General features: G+C 40.5%; 3 protein-coding genes across 5 annotated transcripts; 1 reads left to right on the plus strand and 2 right to left on the minus strand.

Annotated features, from left to right (window-relative positions):
* The first annotated feature begins 333 nt into the window (after window positions 1–333).
* Window positions 334–3,147, plus strand: slc22a13a (solute carrier family 22 member 13a). Its single transcript, XM_084708139.1, has 9 exons — window positions 334–708; window positions 824–927; window positions 1,081–1,235; window positions 1,396–1,564; window positions 1,664–1,784; window positions 1,919–2,013; window positions 2,345–2,559; window positions 2,674–2,782; window positions 2,893–3,147. Exons 1-9 carry the CDS (start codon window positions 334–336, stop codon window positions 3,101–3,103), a joined length of 1,554 nt encoding a protein of 517 aa, XP_084564265.1. The 3' UTR covers window positions 3,104–3,147.
* Window positions 3,148–3,505: 358 nt separating this feature from the next.
* Window positions 3,506–7,277, minus strand: LOC146271638 (uncharacterized). The gene has a single exon (XM_084707247.1). It carries the CDS (start codon window positions 7,275–7,277, stop codon window positions 4,332–4,334), a length of 2,946 nt encoding a protein of 981 aa, XP_084563373.1. The 3' UTR covers window positions 3,506–4,331.
* Window positions 7,278–7,955: 678 nt separating this feature from the next.
* Window positions 7,956–21,311, minus strand: xirp1 (xin actin binding repeat containing 1). 3 transcript variants are annotated; one of them, XM_084707246.1, is made up of 5 exons: window positions 21,102–21,311; window positions 20,912–20,993; window positions 16,465–16,616; window positions 16,165–16,206; window positions 7,956–15,407 (listed from the first exon to the last, which is right to left on the minus strand). In XM_084707246.1, exons 1-5 carry the CDS (start codon window positions 21,309–21,311, stop codon window positions 8,223–8,225), a joined length of 7,671 nt encoding a protein of 2,556 aa, XP_084563372.1. In that variant the 3' UTR covers window positions 7,956–8,222. The 3 variants fall into 3 exon arrangements, with proteins under 3 accessions (XP_084563372.1, XP_084563370.1, XP_084563371.1); XM_084707244.1 differs by lacking the exons at window positions 20,912–20,993; window positions 21,102–21,311 and adding an exon at window positions 19,370–19,579; XM_084707245.1 differs by lacking the exons at window positions 16,165–16,206; window positions 16,465–16,616; window positions 20,912–20,993; window positions 21,102–21,311 and adding an exon at window positions 15,540–16,125.
* Window positions 21,312–21,330: the final 19 nt, after the last annotated feature.

A 21,330-nucleotide genomic window follows, 5' to 3' on the forward strand; every position in this document is an offset into this window, starting at 1 on the left:
GTTGGAATAGACTGTATAGTAGGAAGGTTTGAGTAATATTAAACATTGTTGATGTACATTTCTACTGTATAAGATATCGTATAATGTACAATTCACAATTAAATTAATTCTTCAGACCAAAAATGGCCTTCTTAGCTGGAAAGCTATAGATAAAGGTTACATATGAATTTTACAATGGTGCTAATGTTTTATGACCTAAAAGTTGGACATGTGAAGTAATCTGCTGAATCATTGCCATTGTTTTGTGGTTAAACATTAATTTATTTTTTCAAAGGTACTACTGGGACTCCCCTCTGTCTTTCTAGTGCTTTTTCAAATAAATGCTTGGCAAATATGACGGATTTTGGAGAGATCCTGAGGACCATCGGTGACTTTGGATTGTTCCAGAAGCTTATTCTGTTTGGTCTCTGCTTTCCAAATCTCATCTTGCCTTTCCACCTTGCCAGCCTGATTTTTATTGATGCAGATCCCAGTCGCCACTGTAACACAGACTGGATCCTTACAGCTGGTCCTAATCTAACCACAGAGGAGCAGATGAATCTGACTGTTCCTCTGGAGCTGGATGGAACATTTAGTAAGTGCCTGATGTTTGTTCCTGTGGACTGGGACATCAACACAATCAGGGAGTATGGACTCAATGACACCACAGAGTGCCAGAGTGGATGGGTGTACAACAATCCAACGTATAAGGCCACCATTGTAACTGATGTAAGTATATGAGTCTGAACAAAACACATTAAAATGCCATTCTAAACTAAATATACAAAAACTGGCTTTCAAGCCATTAACCAATTCAAATTATATCAGATGTGGTTTGTTGCAGTTTAATCTTGTCTGTGGCAAAGCTAATGTGGTGGGACTGGCACAAACAGTGTTCATGGCTGGAATTCTACTTGGTTCACTCTTGTTTGGGCCTTTTGCTGAGTCGTAAGTTTTATTGTATGTCCAGAAATGTAATTTTCTTTGTAGTTTTCAGTTAGAATCATATATATATAAAAATTTTGCACAATTAAAGTAGAAGTTGAAGACAATTATATATTTGAGACTTTTAGTGCTAATTTGTGTTTTTTTGTTCTCCAGATTCGGTCGTAAACGAGCAACTCAGATTCCCATGGTCCTCATGTTAATTTTTACTGTTACAACAGGGCTATGTCCCAATTTCTATTTATATCTAGCATCCCAGTTTTTGGTTGGCGTTGCATATGGAGGATTTCGAATCAACTGCATTGTGCTAGGTACTCTTTACTGTAATACATCAGACAATTACTATTTAATCATTGTCAGGCTGGGTGTAATTACGTTGAATCATTTTATTCCATCATACAATTATGCCTTGTGCAGTAAAGAGCAACAAACACAATGTTTGAGTAAAGTTGAGATTGTACATTTTTTTAGCAACAGAATGGATTGGGGTGACCAAGCGTTCCTATGCCTCTTGTGTGAGTCAGCTTTTTGGTGGAATTGGGCAGTGTATCCTTGCTGGCACTATCTATTATATCCGTGACTGGAGATTGGCACAGTTTGTCATGGCTTCCCCAATTGCAGTGGTGGTCATGTATATATGGTGTGTATCTTCCTAAAATGATCAACCGACAAACAAAATTGAAATCCTAAATCAATTATAAATGATCAATTCTTATATTTGTATCCACTTCTTCGCCAGGTTTATTCCTGAGTCAGCTAGATGGTTACTGGACAGGGGGAAAACAGAGGAAGCAAAGGAGTTGATTCTCAGGGTAGCAGCAATAAACAAACGCCAAGTTCCAGATACTTTGTTAGAAAAGGTAAGGTACTCCAAGATGTGGTACTGTTGTCTGAGTAAAAGAACATAATTGATATCTCATGCACCAGACAGGCTCAGTGCACGCACATTTCACGTACATTCCATGCACAAAGAACTAACTGTGCCTTCTTACAGATAACTGAGAAAACAAGTGTGCAACGGGGAGGCATATGTGTTCTCATCAAATCACCTGTACTCAGGAAGTATTTCCTTACAATTACATTAGGATGGTGAGTGCAATGTTACACACTTAACACCAATTAAATTATAATATTAACTTTGAAAAGAGGGTTGCACAGGTACTGCAATCACAATTAGGCCACAAAGGTCAGTATCAATGAGAAGTGGTAGGCCATGGTAAAACAACATTTCTGTTTGACTAACCCTGGTGAGACCTCTTTCCATACATCCCATTCCTTGTTACACTTGTATATGGCATTGCACCCTATGCATTCATTGTCGAATTGGAAGTGTTACCCAGTGGAATCACGAAAGGAAATGTTATATATTTTCAATGCTGAAAAATAATGAAACAACAATGTTTTCTCTATTAAATCCAAGGTTTTCATTAAATCTTTCCTACTACTGCCTGTCATTCAATGTTGGGAACTTTGGCTTGGACATCTTCTTGACTCAGCTCATGTTCGGACTGACAGAGATACCAGCTCACATCCTTTGCATCTGGCTGTTAGAAGTCGTGGGGAGAAAAATATCATTGATGTCTACCCTTCTGATTGGTGGATTTGTTTGCACACTTATTCTTGTTGTTCCACAAGGTATAGTTTAGGGAGATGCATTGTTTTCCACTATTGCCTTCTGTTTCTGTATGTTATTGTGTCCTCTGGCTACAGATAACTGGAATATATTGTGCATCTTTTCTAACATTCCAGACAACGCCATTGTTATTACTGCTCTTGCTACCACAGGGAGGTTCTTCATGAACTGGGCAGGATCAGTATGTAATGTCTATGTCCAGGAGCTGTTTCCCACATCAGTAAGGTAGGTCTTTTTAAGTTTCCAAACTTGCCAATAAAATAAATGTGACATGTACTTTATGAATAAACTTGGGTGTATTTATGCTGTTACCATAAGCCTCTTCATACTTTCAGACAAACTGCCACGGGTCTGGGCTCCATAGCAATTCGCGTTGCTGGAATGCTGTCCCCTTTACTCAATTTATTAGTGATGTTCCACTGGGCCATACCCACCATAGTCTACAGCAGCCTGTCATTAGCTGGAGGGGTTCTTGTCTTTCTTCTTCCTGAGACTAGAAGAACAGAACTGCCTGACTCAACTGACGAGGCCGAGGGGAAGAGGTGAGTCAGCCGGGAAGAACAGAAACGTAACTGAGACAGTGAACAACGCCAGCACATTCCATAATTCATAATGATTTTCCTTATGTACTCTTTTACAGAAATGTGATGACAAAGAAGAAAGAATTTGTCCATATAGAGGATAATCCACAATGTTTTAAGTCAACTAAGCTTTAAATGACCAAACCCATTTTCAAAAACGGTCTTATTGCTTTGCTAGCAGTTTATTACATAATTGACAATCAAGTTAGTACATATGGGGTATCAAGGGCAGATTGACAGAAATCATATATTTTTATTTTAGAAACTATTTCACATATCATGTATCACATAACAAAAGTGGTTGATTAAACACATTATAGGTCAACTTTATTTTTTTATTAGAATGACCATTAAAGCTAACATTTACACAAAATGTGAAAATTCACTATTATGGCGTGTTTAATTTCAAAAGCAAAGTTGTAAGTTGATTTTGACAGTTACAATTGTTTGGTTATATATTTAAAGACTTTCACACAGACGTATTACTGATTGTTAATAACACATTAAAATGCAATTGTCTTAAAAAAGTTAGGGTTCAAGCTAAACAGATAAAGACTGTGTATGTATTGTTTGAATAAACTGAGCCTTTTTTTCTTGAAAATACATATTTTAGATAACAAATTTTGGATTTAACAGAATGTCTTCTGAATATTACAACGTAAGTCTATTTAGTTTTAATTTGAACAACAATCAACAAAAGGCCCTGGGTATAAAATGCAACTATCATTGTTTTAAACATATTTTATACCTTTAGGCAATCACAATGAATTGTATGTTAAGATAGACATTTCAATAGTGCAATACTTAATGTAAGTGCTTTATATTTCTAAATCCAAACCAATAATTAAATGTATATTATCACTGGTTTGCATAGGATTAGGGAAGTTATAGGCACTGTATATACTTGAGTGATGTCACTGGAAAACAAGTACAACTACAATATGAATGCTGAGCCATACATTTATAATCAGTCATTACAGTAACACAATCTTGGAATTCAACCTAATCAATGATGCACTGAAACATACCTTTATGATACTTTGAACACGTTGTATAACTGTCAATAAAGAGCTGATGATGTTAGACCATTCCAATAGTGCTTTTTAATGATATAATCAATGATCTGTTAAGTTTCTTTCAGCATGACTAGTTTATGATGATCATATTTACAAGCTTTTTAATCATTGGCATTATCAGCCTAACAAATCATCCATCCAGCTGTTAGCAGTGTTTGGAGGCGCTATTGGTGCTGGACTACTGCCACTACTGTTAGGATCAAAGAAGGAATCCATGAATGCATTTGGATCACTAGCGGGAGACGTGGGTGATATTACAGATTCTGATGTTAGGATGTCATGCTGGAAAAAATCACTTTGAACTGCAGGGGGGGACCTTGCTGTGTCATCCAAAGCCAAAAAGTCATCAAAGCTATTAGGGTTGGTTTGACTGGGCTGCTGTGTGGAAACACTTCCATTGGTCAAGCTATCGTTCATACCAAAAATGTCATCAGGAATTACAGAGATACTTGGGCCAGAAGAGATGTCTGCTCCATCTTGCTTAATAATACTGGCAGTAGATTGCTCTGTGCCGAATATATCAAAGTCAACATTTGGTGGAATGGGTGTAGAGAATTCCAAAAGAGTCGGGTTATGCCCCTCTAAGGATTCGTTTTTAATACCATTGTTCTCATCTTGCCTTTTGGACGTTTGATTAAAGACATCAAGTGTATGCGTGGTGAGAGAAACAGAGGGAGCACCAGCTGAAAGAATGTCGATACCTGGAGAAAGTATTGCTTTTGTGTCACCTGAACTGTTTATTGTCTTCTCTGGTTGTGATAGATCCAGAGGATTGAGGGGGTATTGTGGAACTTCCTGACCCAGTTCAAAAAGCATTCCTGCACTGACATCATTTTGTCTCTCTTCTGGAGAGTCAAGGATTTCATTTGACTGGTCGAAAGAGCTGTCTGTGTTTATCTTAATTGACAATGACTCGGGAGGTAGGAAATTTAAATCATCTTTAAAAATGTCACCTTTGAGTTCCTGTGGACTGTTTCCCAAAATGGCATCACTACCCCATGTTGTTTTAAAATTAGCTGAGTCCTCAGTTAACGTGTCGTTAGTCACGCTTGTTTTTATGAGTAAATGGCCTTCAGCCTCATGACTCTGAAACTGGGGTCCAGGATTACCAAATGGGTGATTAGTAACATTGTCGATTTCTTCAGAGGCTGAAAAAATGGGTTTGTCCAGTGTTAAAATGTCACCTATGTGGTGAGTCAAAACAGTGGAAACTTCCAGCGTGGGTAAGAGGCCTGTCAATGGATTGGGGTGAGCAGAATCAGAGATTTCACTGACAATGTCTATGACCTCTGTTTCTTCCAGAAGTGAGTGTTTAAATGTGCTCCTATCCTTTTCTTTTTCAGTTGCATCCTCCTTCACCCCTTCAACCCCCTCAAGTTTCTCCATTGCCTGAACAGTCCTTTTTGTTCCATCTTGCTCCTTTGGCTGGGCTTCCTCAGTTTTCTTTGTATCTTTCTCTGGTGATGACTGGAACAGTTTTCCTAAGATACCCCTGGGTTTAGGGTCTGGTTTCTTCTTTTCTGTAGGTTCAACCTTGTTGTTTTTTTCATTGCTACCTGTTATGAAAAGTTTGGACAAAGGGCTCTTCCCCTTAGACCAGGATCCCCTTTTTGCTTGGGTTGTTTCATTCTGTTTTCCCATTAAAGAGATGGACCTCTGGACTCCCCGGTGACCTCCACTCTCTGACCCTTTTACTGGACCATTATTTTGTAGCTGTTTTTCATTATTGGAACAAATGATTGGAACCACTTCCTTAAATTCAGACTCTGGTTGACTTTTCCTCATATTTTGATCTCCTGAATGAGACACATCTAAGAGTTCAGCTCCATCTGATACTTCCTCTGAACGCTCTGCTTTGTTTTCCTCATCATCAGTTACCTTGACAACTTGGGATTCCCCTGGACTCACTGTGTGTCTCTTCAGACTCATACTGTCTTTGTTGACCTGTCCTGGGGTGTTTGGCTGTGGCTTGTCCTGAATGATATCCTCATCTGCATGAAATCCTTTTGAAACATCAACCTGTCCTCTACCAAAACCATCCATCGTATTGTGAGGATTATTTTCATTTGAATTTGGGGTCACTTCACTTTCAAACTCTTTTGTGCTTGCTTTAAAATCTATGTTATTCTTACTGTCAACAATTACCTCAAGGGATGCATCATCTGAGTGTTCTTCTCTTTGATTCTGAGTTTTTACGCCTGAGCTCAGTTCAGAGGATGATGAATTATCGAGATTAGTATTAGTGTTTTGGGCAAACCTGACAGACTTTTTAGCTTTACTAAGAAAGTCGTTTTTTTCTTCAGAACTTGAATTTGGTTTCTTGATTGCAGGTGGTGTCGCATGAATGTGATCTCTTGTCTGTTTTTTGATGGGGAATGACTTTCCTGTAGGCATACGAGAGGAAGATAAATTCACTACTGTTGTTGATGTGTCTTCTTGAAAAAGCGTTCTTTTGAAGGAAACACTCCATGGTTTGGATTTGTTTGAATCTGAGATCTCTGTTGAGTGTGACAAAGTCTTGTTGGATTTCTGAGTCAGAACTTTAGATGATGTTTCATCCTGTTCTCCTGTTCTGACCTTTACCTGGTCCCTCTTTGATATATTTCGGTCAATGTGTTTTTCTGAAATAGGACTGGTCCAAGACTTTTCTTTGGCTTGTTGGTCAGTAATGGACACACTCTGCCAAGTCTTAACTTGCTGTGCTGGACTGGCCCTTGGTTCCTTTTTCTCTGGTGGCCAGCTCTTTTTCAGTTTGTTCCTGTTATCAGTACCATTGTTTGCCAACGATTCTTTGGGTGGCAAGGGAGCCAGCCTCCCTGCAGAGATCTGTACTGAGCGATCAACAACCATCAAGTTGGCTTTAGATGTTTTCTCAGTCACATTCATGTCTGGCTCTGTTTCTTCAGTCTTCTGAAGCCAACGGTCTTTGTGTTGTTTGTGGCCAAATCCCTCATCATAATTTCCCTTTGTTTTAAAGAGTTGTTGGTAGTGAAAAATGCAATAGAACTCTCCATAAAGAGAAGAGTAGTTTCTGATGCTGCAGTTGAGTAGAATAAAACACATATTGTAGTAATTGTATTACTGGTATGAAAAGAATTTGATTGAATTGTTTAATTATTAGGCCTCTACAATTGTACAGAAGGCAATCAGTTAAAAAATATTGAATTGTGTTGGATGCATTTGTCAAATAACCCTTAGTTGATTGCATTTTAATACACATTGCAGAAAAGAGTGATTTGCAGACTGGAAGAAAAAAAACTATAATCTCACCTGAGCTTCTTTTTACAATGCTTACAGCAAAAGCAGTTGTAGTGGAGGACAAGATTATTGGCCATCATTCTCTCCATTGGGTATACAGGTGTCAAACAGGCTGAACACATCTCTTTTGCAGGTGACTGAAACTGATGGCAACAACTTCATGATTCGAATTTGACATTATACAGTGGAACATTGAAATGAGAAATATGTTTACTAAATGTGTAATGACATTCTTAATGCATAGAGCAAAGTTGGGAATTATTTAATACTTTAAAATGGGCAAGTAAACAGTTTGAAAGTACTTTATTAAAGATGGTATATGAGGATATACGCTTGTTTTTCAGAGAGTGAACACCTTTTCCTAAGGATGATGTAGTACCAAGCATTGTTTTTCACTGGTTTTTGATAGACAGCTAAAATGTGTAATGTACTGAACCTTAAGTACTTATAAAGCAAGTATGAGATATACAATTTCAAACACAGTAATTGTATAAGACATTTATTTGATAATTTACACAATAACACAGTCAACAGAGGGGGTTTCATCATTCAAAACCATGTATGCAGTATAAAAAGCAACAAAAAACATCTATAAAATGTATGTTAATACATGTATTTTTTATTTATTAAATAGAATGTATTGTTTCACTAAGATAAATTATTCAAAGGACATGAAAACAAAAGGGATAATTGTACCTCACAATAATTAGATAAAACAAGAAAAACTGTTCTAAGTTTCAACACAAAATGTTACTTTTTCCCAGCCTTTTGTTGACCAAATGTTACAAAAACAGTTCCTCCTTCTTTGACACTGGACTGAGCACTCTCTGTAAAGGTGTGTCCAGATCTTCGTATTAAAGGGGATGCCATAACTTCATATCTTGTTGGACAGGAGACTACTTCAAAGAGTGGGGCAGTTTTAGTCTCAGACTGCTTGGTGACAAAAGTAGACGTTTTGGAGGAGACAAATTTGTTACCAAAACAATCTGTCTCTTCATATTTTTCACTGACGGTCTTTGTGCCAACTAATCCAGCAGGTGCTTCCGGGACAGTTTGCACTTCTAGTACGCTGACCTTACGTTTTGGACTCACAGGACTGCTGAATTGGGTGGAGGATCGAGAGGAAGTGAGTTGGTCCACATCAGCATTGACTCCATTGCAACTTTGAGGGCACCCCTTTGCTTTTGTCTTGAAAGTTGAGGATTTAGGGGACGTGGATTGCTCTGGATGCTTTCTGGCAGCAGAGTGAATGGAGATGAAGGATGGTGAGGATGGGGAGCTCATGCATTGTTTGACAGGAGGCGTGTTGAGTACTTGAGCAGGTGCTTCTTGTAACGTTTTTGCTTGACCTGAACATCCTTTCATTTTTATCTCTGATGTTGGTTTAACCTTTTCTGTTTTAGTTTTGCTGGACACAATGCTAATTTTCCGAATGTTGTTTTGAGTAGCTTGACAACTTTGCTCAGAGTTCAAGGATTCATTAAAGAGTCCTGACAACCCTGCTATATCAGCCTCAGATTTTAAGTTGGAAACAGAATACAAGGCTTTCCGTATTGCCTCCTCTATATCAATAAGTTTTGCCAAGGTTTGCTCTTTTAGATTCATTATTTCATGGCTTGCCTTTTCCAGGTCTACAAACGCAGCCTCGACTGAGGCATTTTCCATTTCAGTATTCAATGACTCTTTTTCAACCTTCTTTTCCCTCTTCGAATGACTTTGCATTTCAGTTCTACGTGGAGTGACAATCCAAGCAGGAACATTCTCAAATAATGTTTTTAAGGAACCCACATCAACAGTGCTAGTCTCCCCCTCTATCTCTTGAACTTGGGATAAGATTGTCTTGAGTTCCTCCCGTTTCCTTAGATTTTCAAAGATTTCCATTGCTGCTGTCACGTTTCCCTTCATAATTTCGTCCTTGTGGACAGACAGCCTCTGTCGTCGTTCACCCTCCGTCTCCTTCTTCGCTTTCTTCTTCCTCAGTACAACTTTGTCCACAGCTTTTACCTGTCCTTCACCAGCTCTGCTATTCTGAATAGATGGAGATCTCTTTGCGATGATGGCTGATGCCGGTTCCTGCTGACCTGTGTTTGAGTACTGTGGATCCTGTTGCATGGAGGATTTGTTCTGATTCTTTACTTGGCTAACAGTTTCTTTCTCTGCATGGATTTTTTTGGCTGAAACAGGGAATGAGTCCACAGTGTTCTTATCCTTTCCCCCAAAGTTCTGGAGAGCAACTTGAAAGCCCATGTTTATTTCTGTTTTAGTGCAACTATCATTTGCATAGCTCTGCATACACATTCGGATCTCTTCTGCTGCATTTATTTTCTGAATCTCATTTTTATCCATAACACATTCATTGCAATTTGCAATTGTCAGGTTCTTGTCTGTGTTTGTTTTACATACCGGTAGTTCCACTATGTCTTCTAATGCTTTCCTATGTACATTTCTATCAGAGTGTAGTGTATTTGAATCTCGGGAAACTTGAGTATCATTGTTTGAAATGATCTGTGTTGAGCCTTGCTTTGCACCTTTGGTGGTTTTTAGAATGCTCATTTCTCTTGAATGGTCATTCTGTGGTAAATCCTGTCTGTGTTCTCTTTTATTTGCCGATGTTTCACGTGGAGTGGAAGGAGAAAAAGACTTCTCCAGTTTTGTTTTGGGAGGGATTACTGGGGTTTGCGATTTAACTTTGACAGGGCAAGGTGCTTTCGAAAGAGAAGGGATATTCTGTGCTGTATCACTTGATAATTTTGAGCGCTGCGGTTTGGGCGGTAGGGCTGGTTTCTTGTGTTCTTGTGATTTGTCACTTGTTTTGGGGGGAAGTGGAGGTGGCCTTTGGTCTTCTGATGAAGGTGTGTTTTCCGTTTTGTGAGTAAGAGTGACAGGATCTGAATTCAGTGTTGTCATGGCAGGTGGCTCTCCATAAGTTACTGAAACCGAAGGAGACAATTCAGTGTCAGATGGAGGCATAGATACTACAACACCTTGTTTGTGCACAGTCTCAGAATCCACTTTCTTACTTGGCCCTGAGTAAGCTTTACCTGAATTCCTGTAAATCATTGCAGTTTTAAAGTCTCCTTTGGACACATTTACACTAGACCTCTCAAGAGATTGCAAAGCCAATTGCATATTACCTCTTATAACATCTTCTTTGTCTAGAAGCCTTTGCTCTGTTGCAGCATTCTGAAGAGACTTAATAGCAGCCTTCACATCTCCCCTCAATACCTCAGCCTCTGTCTCTTCATCAGTGTTTTCAACATGATACTCTGATTTAACACAAGATTGGGATGGCATGGTGTTGGACTGCTGCGAGGCATCTTCACTAACACAGATATTCACTACGTCTGCACTCTTGGACACTGCTCTCTTAGGGCAAGACTCAATTCCCTCATGGATTCCCTTTTTTGTTTCTGTGTCACTGACCTTTCGAAAAGTCGTGGTGATCCGCTGACCTCTGGAGGTGCATGAAGATGTAGACTGTGTCAAGGTTGTTGAGCTTTGCTGTTGTGATGAGACATTCACGTTGTAGATTTTGCCAGGAACAACGATTTCCCGTTCTACTCGCATGCTCTGGTTCTTTGCCAACTCGAGGGACTGTTTAGCTGCCTTCACATCTCCTGACACTATTTCTTCTTTGAAGTTCAGCGAGTCATTATCCTCCGGTTCTGGACCTTGAGCTGATAAGTCAATGTCATATATGGTTCCTGGTTTGATGACTTCCCGCTCCACAGTCATGCTTTGCTTCTTTGCCCGCTCTAAGGACTGTAGTGTTGCTTTGATGTCACCAGCTACAATTTCCTCCTTTTCCACCGTGATAGGTTGCTTCACTGCCTGTCCAAGTTGTTGCTTGGCTGATGAGATATCCCCACGGATTATGTTTTCTTTTGGAACACAGTGTTCAATGCCAAGGTCAATGGAACCCTCCGAGCTGAATACCTTTTTGGCGTTCTTCACGTCTCCTGGCAGGACATCTGAAATTGTTCGCTCCACTTGCTGTTTTTTCTGACAGAGAATTCTCTTTGCCTCCTTCACATCTCCCTGCAGGATTTCAATCTGTTCTTTTGCTCCAAGGTCAAGTACATCACTCTCCTCTGGTTCATTCTGGAGACTCTTCAGGTATTGAAGATCTCCTTTCTCGATGCAGTTCCTGTACAAGTTCACATTCCCTTTCTCATTTTCATCGAGTCTACACGAAACAGAGGTTCTCTGACTATTGGCAGTGGCTAGAAGGTTTCCAATAGTGGACTTCACATCGCCCCTTGTGATGTGTTGAGATTCTGCTCTGGTTTCAGTGTGATAGAAGAGGCTGTACACAGTCATCTCTGCTTGGCCCCTGGCAGATTCTTGCATCACAATTCCTTTCTTCATTATATTATTTTCAACTAACAGGCTTTCAATCATCTTGGCAATGTTTTGCATTCTTTGGTCACCATCTCGATTGATAGTTGAAGATGGCTGATTGACTGGAAGTTCCAAAACTGTGGTGTTAATGTTACCCTGTTCACCCTCACTTAGAAGGGTGATCCTTGGCTCCATGTTTGGTTTGCATAACAACTGTAACATGATGTTTCTAATGTTACCTTCTACCCTTTCTTCTTTCAGAATTTCTATGTTTTCTTTGCTAATGAGCTGGTATTTTGCCATGTTAACATTACTGATCTCATTTGCCTCTATAACAATGCCACTTGAGTGAATGAATTGAAGTTCAAAAAGACGAGTGAGACTGTCTGCCACACTACCGACAGTGATTTTATCCAGTGGTGTTGTTTCAAACATCCAGGTGGTGCTCTTCACATCTGCTTTTGGTATGTTCTCTTCAACAGCATGGGCTGAGGTGGCATCAACCTCTTTGAGCTTGTCTAGAGGCTGGGATTCAAACAGCCAAGTACAACGTTTTACTTCTCCCTTCTGGTTGTCTTCTCTGTGGACAGTTTTCACGGGGCCATGCTCCTCTGCTCCTCCCTTCAGGCTGTCAATAGGCTGGTTTTCAAAAAGCCAGGTTGACGTTCTGACATCTCCTTGCTGGACGTCAGTTACACTGACCATTCGGACATACTTCTTGTGAGCGGACTGCTCAGATTCAAAGAGCTGTTTGTTAAGCTGCACGTTGTGTTTTCCGAATTCCTCCACAACCTTGACTGAAGGCTCCTCCCTACATGTGAGAGTGTCCAAAGGCTGCGTCTCAAACTTCCACCTTGCAGACTTGACATCTCCTTTAAGAACGTCCTCTTGGGTAACGGCACGGATGACATAAATGTCTTGTTCTGCTTTGATGGAATCCAGGGGCTTTGTCTCAAACATCCACCGAGCACCTCTCACATCGCCACTCATCACTTCCTCCTTCTTGACCGTGGTGACCTCGTGAAATTGTCCCTCCTTGTCTCTGATGGCATACAGAGGCTGAGACTCAAACAGCATCGTGCTGGATTTCACATCCACATTGCTCTCACATTCGTCCAAGGATGAGGATGAGTCCTCGAGAGGCTTTTCTTGGATCTTGTCTAAAGAGAACGTTTCGAATATGAACTTCTTGTTGTGTACATCGCCAGCCTCATCATCGCTGACAGAATACATGCTTGTTCCATTTAGCTTTTTCTCAGTGATCGTGTTGATGGGACGGTTCTCAAAAAGCCAGGTGAATTTGTGAACGGATCCTTTTTGAATGTCTTCATCCTGACCTTCTCTGTCGGACATGCTTTCAGCTTCTGTACCTATTTCATCAAGAGACTGAGACTCAAAGATTTCCTTGACCCTTGATACATCTCCTGACTGAACATTTATCTGGCTGACATATCTGACATCTTGTTCTGTGTCTGTGTCCTTCCTTATTTTATCCAAGGTTTCTGTTTCAAAAAGATGCTTCACAGTTTTCACTCCAGCCTCAGCTTTTACACCATCCTGAATGGTGCTGCATAATTTCAAACTATGCTCATCTCCAGCTTTGATACTGTCCAGTGGCTGTGATTCGAAAAGCCAAGTGAAGGATTTAACGTTAGCATTTTCTATGGCCTCTTTATCTTGGAGCTTGTTTGATTTGTCAGACAAAATGTCCATGGGTTGGGTTTCAAAAAACCACTTGCAGGTCTTGACATCACCTTTCTGAAACTCATCCTGTTGCACCAATGGATTTTGTGCCTCGTGGTTGAATTTTGAATGGATACAGTCTAGTGTCTGAGTTTCGAAGAGCCACTTTGCCATCTTCACATCTCCAGTTACGTCTTCCTGTCTAGTGATCCCTTTTATAACCTCCATGCTCCCCTTTCCCTCCTGAAACTGGTCAAGCGGTTTGGTCTCAAACATCCATTTGCAGTTTTGGACATTTCCTTTGATAGATTCCTCTCTACTGACAGTTGTTACCTCATGGAAATTTCCTGAAGAGTCTTTTATGGCATACAAGGGTGAAGATTCAAACAATTCTTTGTTACCATTGACATTCCCTACTGTGATGTCTTTTTCACTTTTTCCATTCATCACTTCTTCAGATTGGATAATGTCACTAAGAGGAATTGTTTCAAAAAGATGTTTAAAAGATTTGACATCCCCCTTTTCAATTTCAAGCTCTCTGACCGATGTTTCTTTTCTGACATTGTAGTTTTCAAACAGTTGCTTTTTGCCCTTCACCTCTCCTTGTTCATCTTCAGCAAGCGACACTTTCTTTAGATGTCCAATTTCATAGCTATCTTTCAAACTATCCATTGGTTGAGTTTCAAAGAGCCACAAAGATGTTTTGACATTACCACCTAGGATCTCTTCCTTTTCCTGGTTTGTGGAAGTACACTCCCCTTTCAGCGCTGCCAAGGGTTGTGTCTCAAAGAGTTTTCGTTTGTTCTCAACATCAGCCTCTCCTACAAAATCGTCCACGATCCCCTGGAATTTGTTTTCCTCGATGCCTTCCTGGGTGTTGAGGAAGGGTTGAGTCTCAAACATCCACCTCTTCCTATCTACGCCTCCTCTCTGCCCTTCTTCCAGCGATATCCCCTGAATGATCTTTACAGCAGAAGTGTCTTTTCTGATGACATCTAGAGGTTGAGTTTCAAAGAGCCAGCGAGCAGTGCTGATATTGCTGCTGTTGATCTCTTCTCTACAGATTGACTTGATCTCATGGATGTTTCCACTGTTGTCTCTAATGGCACAACAGGGATCTGCTTGGAAGAGCTTGACCGTTTTTTGGACGTCTCCCTTCTGTTCTTGGAGCTCAGACTTCAGCTTGAGGAAGTTCTGGTTCTCGACTGAGCAGCAGTGGCCTAAGGCGTCCAGTGGTTTGGATTCAAAGAGTAGCCGTGCTCCTCTGACATCTCCTCCTTGGATGGGTTCCTTCAGCACTGCCTCCACCATCTCACCTTTTTCTTGGTTGATTTCATTCAGGATATCTAAAGGCTTGGTCTCAAACAACCATGTGGATGTCCTGACATCCCCTCTCACAGACACCTGCCTTTCAGCAAATGCCCTTGATCTGTGTTGGGTGTCATCCATCTCGCAATGCTCAAACATGGAAGATGTTCCCCTAACATCTCCACCTTGCAAGTTCTCCTCCTCCAACAGCTTCTTAGTTGTATGGGGGTCCCCAATGTTGTCCAGTGTCCAGTTTTCAAAGATCCACCTCATGGATTGCACCTCGCCTTGATACCCTGTATCTTCTGCCGATATCTCTGACTGTAGGGCCTCCACCAGCTCATCATCAACAACATCATTGAGGTTTCCTTTTAAGTCTGGGTGAATGTGTTTAAACAGCCTCTTCAACTCATTCTTTTGTCGCTGTTGGTAGAATGTTGAGAAGGTTTCCTTGGGTGGGGGTACAGGAAGTAAGGGTGCGCTGTTTGCAGACTCTTCATAGTTTAGAGGTCGGGGTGGTACAGGGGGAGGTGGAGGGAAAGACAGGTCGTCTTCTTCATGAGAAGCCTCTGAAACCCTGATTTGCTTGGCTACGTCTGCCATCTTCCAATGAAAACAGAGAGGGGAGGGGTTTTGTGTTATTGTAATTTTCATTCTGTTATAAAACAGTATTAGTATATTATTTTGACAAAATATTAGAGAGCCATGCACATAAAAACTGATGACATAATTTACCTTTTTGAGATGGATGAATGTACTTCACAGCAAACTATCTTCCACCAATCCGAGGTTAGAAAAACTTCACAACGGTTAGTAGAACAGCGAAGTGTTATGTGGAACTACTGAGCCACGAAGCATCATTTAGTAGTTTAGGTTGCAACACTATGGAGTACTCTATGGAGTTGATGTTTTGGTTGCAAAAATGGTTAAAAGTGTTCCACGATTGGAGATGTAGACATTGTTGAAATAAAGGTGATATTTTAACAAATGCTTTAGTAGTAGTAGTAGTACTTTGTTTGCGAAATTGCAGAAGCTTTCAAGTTGTGTTCTGATCAAAACCGAGTTTCCCCATTGGATGAAGAGGGCAACAATGTACCTTGTTGCCAAGTGATATCGAGTAATAGACAATGCCAACTAGGGGTCTAAAGATAATCTTTTTTTTTCTCTGGATGCGCAGTGAACATTTATTAAGCAATAAAACCTACCCTGTTTAGTTCCATGTGTGTTTGGATACTGATAATTTAAATTCTGAATCTCCAGTTCATGACAAATGTTGACAAAAGTTATATTCAGTCCACAGCACACACACACACACACTTTTGTTAGTCTAATAAGGGATTATATGCATACTGTACAGTACCTTGCTTAATTTAGTCTTCTTTTCTGACGAACTACTGAATTCCTAAAAACAAACACGTATGGTTCAACTAATCATCACACTGCAATACTGTTTCATACTTGCTAAATTGTTTGTTAACCAGTTACATAAAAATGACATGGACATGTAGAATGTTTAACAAACAGTTCCACTACAACAACAAAAAAGAAAGTGGTCATCATATGCTCAATAACATTGAAAAAAACTTTGCAGAGTGTATATTATATATATACACTTGACCTCAGTGACTGGCAAGGAATGGGAGGAAGGTCATGCACTCACTGGATGTGGGGATCCTCCCGTGGAGTCTGCAGCTGCCACTTTTGACAGATAGAGAGCTGATCTGTCTCTCACTGAGGCAGACGTGGATCTCCTCTCACGGCTCGGCCTTGATGGGGTGTCTGCGTGGGTCAATTTCAGATGCCTCTTGTCATCTGCAAGAGCAGAGACAATTGATTACTGAGCTGCTGTTTGGATTTTATGATGTATCCTAAAGTACAGTTCTGTGACTGTTATGCGATGCTTGAATAATAACAAAAAGACACATGTAATTTTATATCATGAGTGAATCATCGTATACTGTATGAACAGGCACAAATATGTGCTTCTGTGCATGGATATTTGTTAGAACCCAGGCCAAATTCAGAATGATAAGACAACAGTCTTGTAACCTGTGGTGACAAAATATTCTTGTTACCCGTGGTATGCAGAGCAGAGGGTTACTAAAACAGTTCTCTGGCATCAGCACAGTGTGTATATATAGCAGAATTGTGTTGCAATGTGTCTTATCTTCTGTCATTCCTTTAAGCATGTGGAAACTATGGTGTCTACGGAAACTATTGCTGTGTTCTCTGACACAGCAATACGTGCTGTACAGACCAGACAAGACAAAACAGTTAGGATACATATTTAGTCACAAACAAACCAAAGAAATCTATCAGGAACACTAAATGTCTCAACTTATTTTGTCTAAATGTTGTGAAATATTAATTACAGTACTTCTGCTTTGCATTTAATAATTAATCAACATAAGTTAAATATACTTTGTTTACCTTAAAAACAACTTCCAATGTGAGACCAACCAGGTAACAAGGGGGTAATAGAGGCTTTGATCCTTTTAGCCAACAAGACAAATGGCCTTGCATAGCATACCAGTTGCCTTCACCCCTCAACACATAGCATACCATGGAATAGCCAGAGAGACCAGGAAAAAACAACAACTGCAAGCTCAGCTGGAGCAACCCTGGTTGTTTTGTTTGTGTGACCTCACCTCCATCGTGCCATCACCACTGACCAAAAGAATGCTACTGTCTGTTGCTGTGGGTAACAAAGTGAACAATCTCATAGTTCCAGTATACTGCCACCAGTCCTGTCATAGACCCTTGTTTATGATTGAACACCTTCTACGATTTAGGATGAGACATAAGTGATGAAACAACTGGTGTTTTACTATCTCTGTGAAAGAAGATCAGAATTAAATAAATACTTTGGATGGTTGGCTGTACACTGCCAATCCAGTCTAGTATATACATATTTTTCAACCTGTTATAAGAATCAAAACAACAGGGGTTAAGCCCTGCAGCCTGGTTTGAGAGGTCAGCAGCTTGGACCTGTTGCATAGGCCCACTAGCTGTAACTAATAGACAGATTCGAACATACCTCCCTTTTCATGCAGTAAGCTCTCGTCAGACAAAAGGATAGGCTAGCTAGCTGGCGCCTCTCACGAGTCCGGACTTAAAGCCTTTTCATAGCTGGGTGAGCAGACAGAATGAACCAACATTACGCCCTACGAGTCCTGTAGAGGTTTCATCCCAGAGAACTTAGGGGTCAACCTATCAATTAACGCTAAACAATCACACGCGTGTTGTTGATGCTTATCATTATTAAGTTCTGTGGAGATGCAAATAGTACCCCATGTATCATAAAAAAATATGCAATGCAACAGTTTGGAATACTATTGCTCCGCGTGAAAACCAGTATAGTCTTCACAACTACCAATCACACAACATGTGTGTAATTATAGAGGCACTGTAGCTGCACTTAGACATAACAGAACTTCTGTAAGTAGCATAGTCATCTTCAAGGTTTTTTAGGATGGGGCAGTTATTTTCATAGATATTTCAAAGGGGTTGGTCTGTCCCCTGGGTCTGTTGAGTTCCTCATCCCTTCTCTCCTCCACAGGAATGGAGGGGAGCTATAAGAGGCACAGCAATGTGACAGCTTTTTACGCTGCTGACAGCTGTCCAAATGATTGTCAAATACGGTTGGTATTTGCTCTCAGCCACCTCAGCTGCTTTCTGTTGCTGCCACATTCATAGACTATAATCAAAAACACACTTAACAAACTTGGTCAAGTCTACTTGAAGGAGAACTAGATCAATATCAAAGCGATGATGTAAAACACTAGTATTCTTGAATGTTTTTGAAAACAAATGTAACTCTGGTTATCATATTTATTTATTCAACATGACTGAGTAATGTACTATAAAACTATCACTGTTAATGTTCACAATGTAAGATGGATCTCTGTCCTAATTCAAATCTATAATCAGAGGTGTTACAATGTAAATGTATTGGTCATCAAGAGAAAGCCAGTGATTGGTCGAGCTTGTTCTCTGAACCCTCATTCCTTACATGTCTGAGGATTATGGGCTGAGAAATGATGCTCACTTAGGACATCGTAAAGATACCAGAGAAAATAAAAGTTAAGACATTTGTCTCTGGCCCCTTGGGAGGCTCCATTTAGTTATTAACTCTTAAAACTCAGACAGAGACACACACCTGAAGTATAGAACAAAGAAAATATTTTTTAAATGACCGTATCCTTTCCTCATAGTTCACAAAATGTTATGTTAATTTGTGTTGTGTTCTCCTCCACATGAGGAGTCCTGGATTCAGGTGAAGAACAATCTAGTCACATCTTACAATTATTATGTTATTATTTAGTGTTACTTTCCAAGGCAACAAATGCTTTCCATGAACAATGTGGGAATAATTGCGATGTGCATTCTAACAATGAATATCTCCCGATCCAAAAATTACAATTTACCACTCCCAACACAGCTTTTCTTACTAACCAAACAACATACCTGCCATTTTAATCTAAGACAACAATTCAAAATCACATATTCAAACACATAAATAATAAATATGAATATAAATAAATATGAAAATTGACAGTACTTACAAAAGTAATGTCCAGCGAAGTAATAATTGTTTTCTAACTTAAAAACCGTTTCAGTCGCTGTTGGTCAGATAAAGTTCCTGTTCTGGCTCTCAGATGGCCCCGTGCTGCTAGCCCAGTAGACCGTTTCCTTCCGTTCCTCTATCTGTCTGCTTGTCAGGTCACTGTGCCTCTCTCTAGTCCTGTGGTCCTAGTGACAGCTGATTTTTATCAGATCCGTTGTACCACTGGGATGTTTTGGCTATTTTGGGAGGGAGGGTGGCGGCTGCTCCCTGGGCTGAGTCAATCACTTCTGTTAGTCATAGAGACGGGGTCACCCCCCTGCCCATTCCCAATGCTCCACTGTCACCTCCTATAACAGGCCCAGGGAGGGACCACTGATGTCACTAGGTGCCCAGAGGACTAGACAATAAAAACACTTTCAACTCCTCAGTGAGGATCCTATTTTGGTCAAGTGGCGCACACACACACGATAAGCGTGTCAAAGAGTCCATGCTTGATTGCACACCTTCTCTATTAATAAGTATGCCTCCTATCATAACAGTGGTTTTAATAATAGTCTGGCGAATGCATCAACCACTTTACGACTGAAACGATAGCTACTCACATATCTTACATAGTGCTCAAAACTTGAATGTGAAGTTATTCCTTAATACATTTTCTTGTATTGTCAGCCAAAAGTATGAGTGATTTCTTTGACTTCTTGGGATACACAATTTCTTATGGGATCTATTATCCATTACTCAGCTGTTACTGTCACTGAGGGTCAACCTCCGATCTTTGGGATCTCTATGTCAATCCTATTCCTGTCAGAAGAACTGTTCGGGTCTCATAGATGCATCATGGGGTCAAACAGTCAAAGACAGTTTTCTAGAAGTGTGTCCCCCCATGGCTCAAAGCGCTTGTACCTTTGTCATGGTCATAAATGTCAGTGACGGCCTTCTGTCTTGAGCATGTGTGCACAGAGCATAGTTATGTGTCTACACATCCACATCCGCTTCTTTTTATAGCAACCTGGGGCTCTCAAGGCCAGGGAACAGGAGCTGCTGGACAACCAATCGCTCTCTCTCCTTTCTTATGGTGTGTTGAAACCGTGCAATGTCTGGGTTATCTTGTGATATTTTTAACATGGTCACCACAGCCGTCACATTCTCCTTCTGTGGGAACTTAAAGCAGCTTCTGTAGATCTGTGGATGTGAATGACTTTAAAATGCCCTCAACGTTTGTGTACTCCACCATGGATGGGTTCTGTTCATTCATATATAATAAAAATATCCTAATTTCAAAGACTAACTTTCCTGTTTCCAGTCCTTCATAACCCAAGTTCAAAATTCAACCAAATCAGGTAAAACAGTCTCTGTCTTCAAAGAAATGAAAAAAGGTTGTTAATTTGATCACAATTTCTTGTTTGTATATATTTGCAGGAGACTTAAGCCATTTCCTAAAAAAGAAAGGGTGACCTCATTGGTTTGGAGGAACCCCGCCAACCCCTGTACCACCAGACCTATCATGTCACATGCTGAATGTAGCACTGTAACTACTCACCCTGTGAGTTTGCGGAACCCCTGACACAGGACTCCGGGACACCAGTTACGGTCTGTCTACGCCTCTCTGCCTGGACAACACGCTGTGAATCATCAACAGTCTAGAGTTATGATCAGCAATCAGCGTTAAGATTGAATCCACAGCATCATGATTCTTTCATGAACATACAAACACCCACACACAAATCCACCTGGGGAGGGTTGTCTTTCTTCACTGGAGTCCCTGCAGGGCTATGAGCCCTTTTCACCACTGGGAGGCACTGTTCCTCCCTGTTACTAGCAGACAAAGCCACACTCAGTCGAGGGGAGCTGGAACAGTCCTGCCGCAGGGTGACCTTCGACTCAAAAAGGGCCCGCAGGGCGCTGGTTCCCACAGGCTCTTTCGGGGGAAGATAGTCCATGGATCGGCTTCTGGACAGA

This window comes from Hypomesus nipponensis, chromosome 10 (genome assembly GCF_054491055.1).
Source record: "Hypomesus nipponensis isolate SF chromosome 10, ASM5449105v1, whole genome shotgun sequence".
Classification (NCBI taxonomy): Eukaryota; Metazoa; Chordata; class Actinopteri; order Osmeriformes; family Osmeridae; genus Hypomesus; species Hypomesus nipponensis.

Coding starts and splice junctions, on each gene's coding strand:
- LOC146271638 (XM_084707247.1), bottom strand. CDS start 7,277: ATGTGTTTTATTCTACTCAACTGCAGCATCAGAAACTACTCTTCTCTT.
- slc22a13a (XM_084708139.1), top strand. CDS start 334: ATGACGGATTTTGGAGAGATCCTGAGGACCATCGGTGACTTTGGATTG. Junction 709..823: donor AGGCCACCATTGTAACTGAT/GTAAGTATATGA, acceptor GGTTTGTTGCAG/TTTAATCTTGTCTGTGGCAA. Junction 2,783..2,892: donor CTGTTTCCCACATCAGTAAG/GTAGGTCTTTTT, acceptor TCATACTTTCAG/ACAAACTGCCACGGGTCTGG.
- xirp1 (XM_084707246.1), bottom strand. CDS start 21,311: ATGGACTATCTTCCCCCGAAAGAGCCTGTGGGAACCAGCGCCCTGCGG. Junction 16,617..20,911: donor GGGTTCCGCAAACTCACAGG/GTGAGTAGTTAC, acceptor CTGCTCTTGCAG/ATGACAAGAGGCATCTGAAA. Junction 15,408..16,164: donor AGAAGACTAAATTAAGCAAG/GTACTGTACAGT, acceptor TTTCATTGGAAG/ATGGCAGACGTAGCCAAGCA.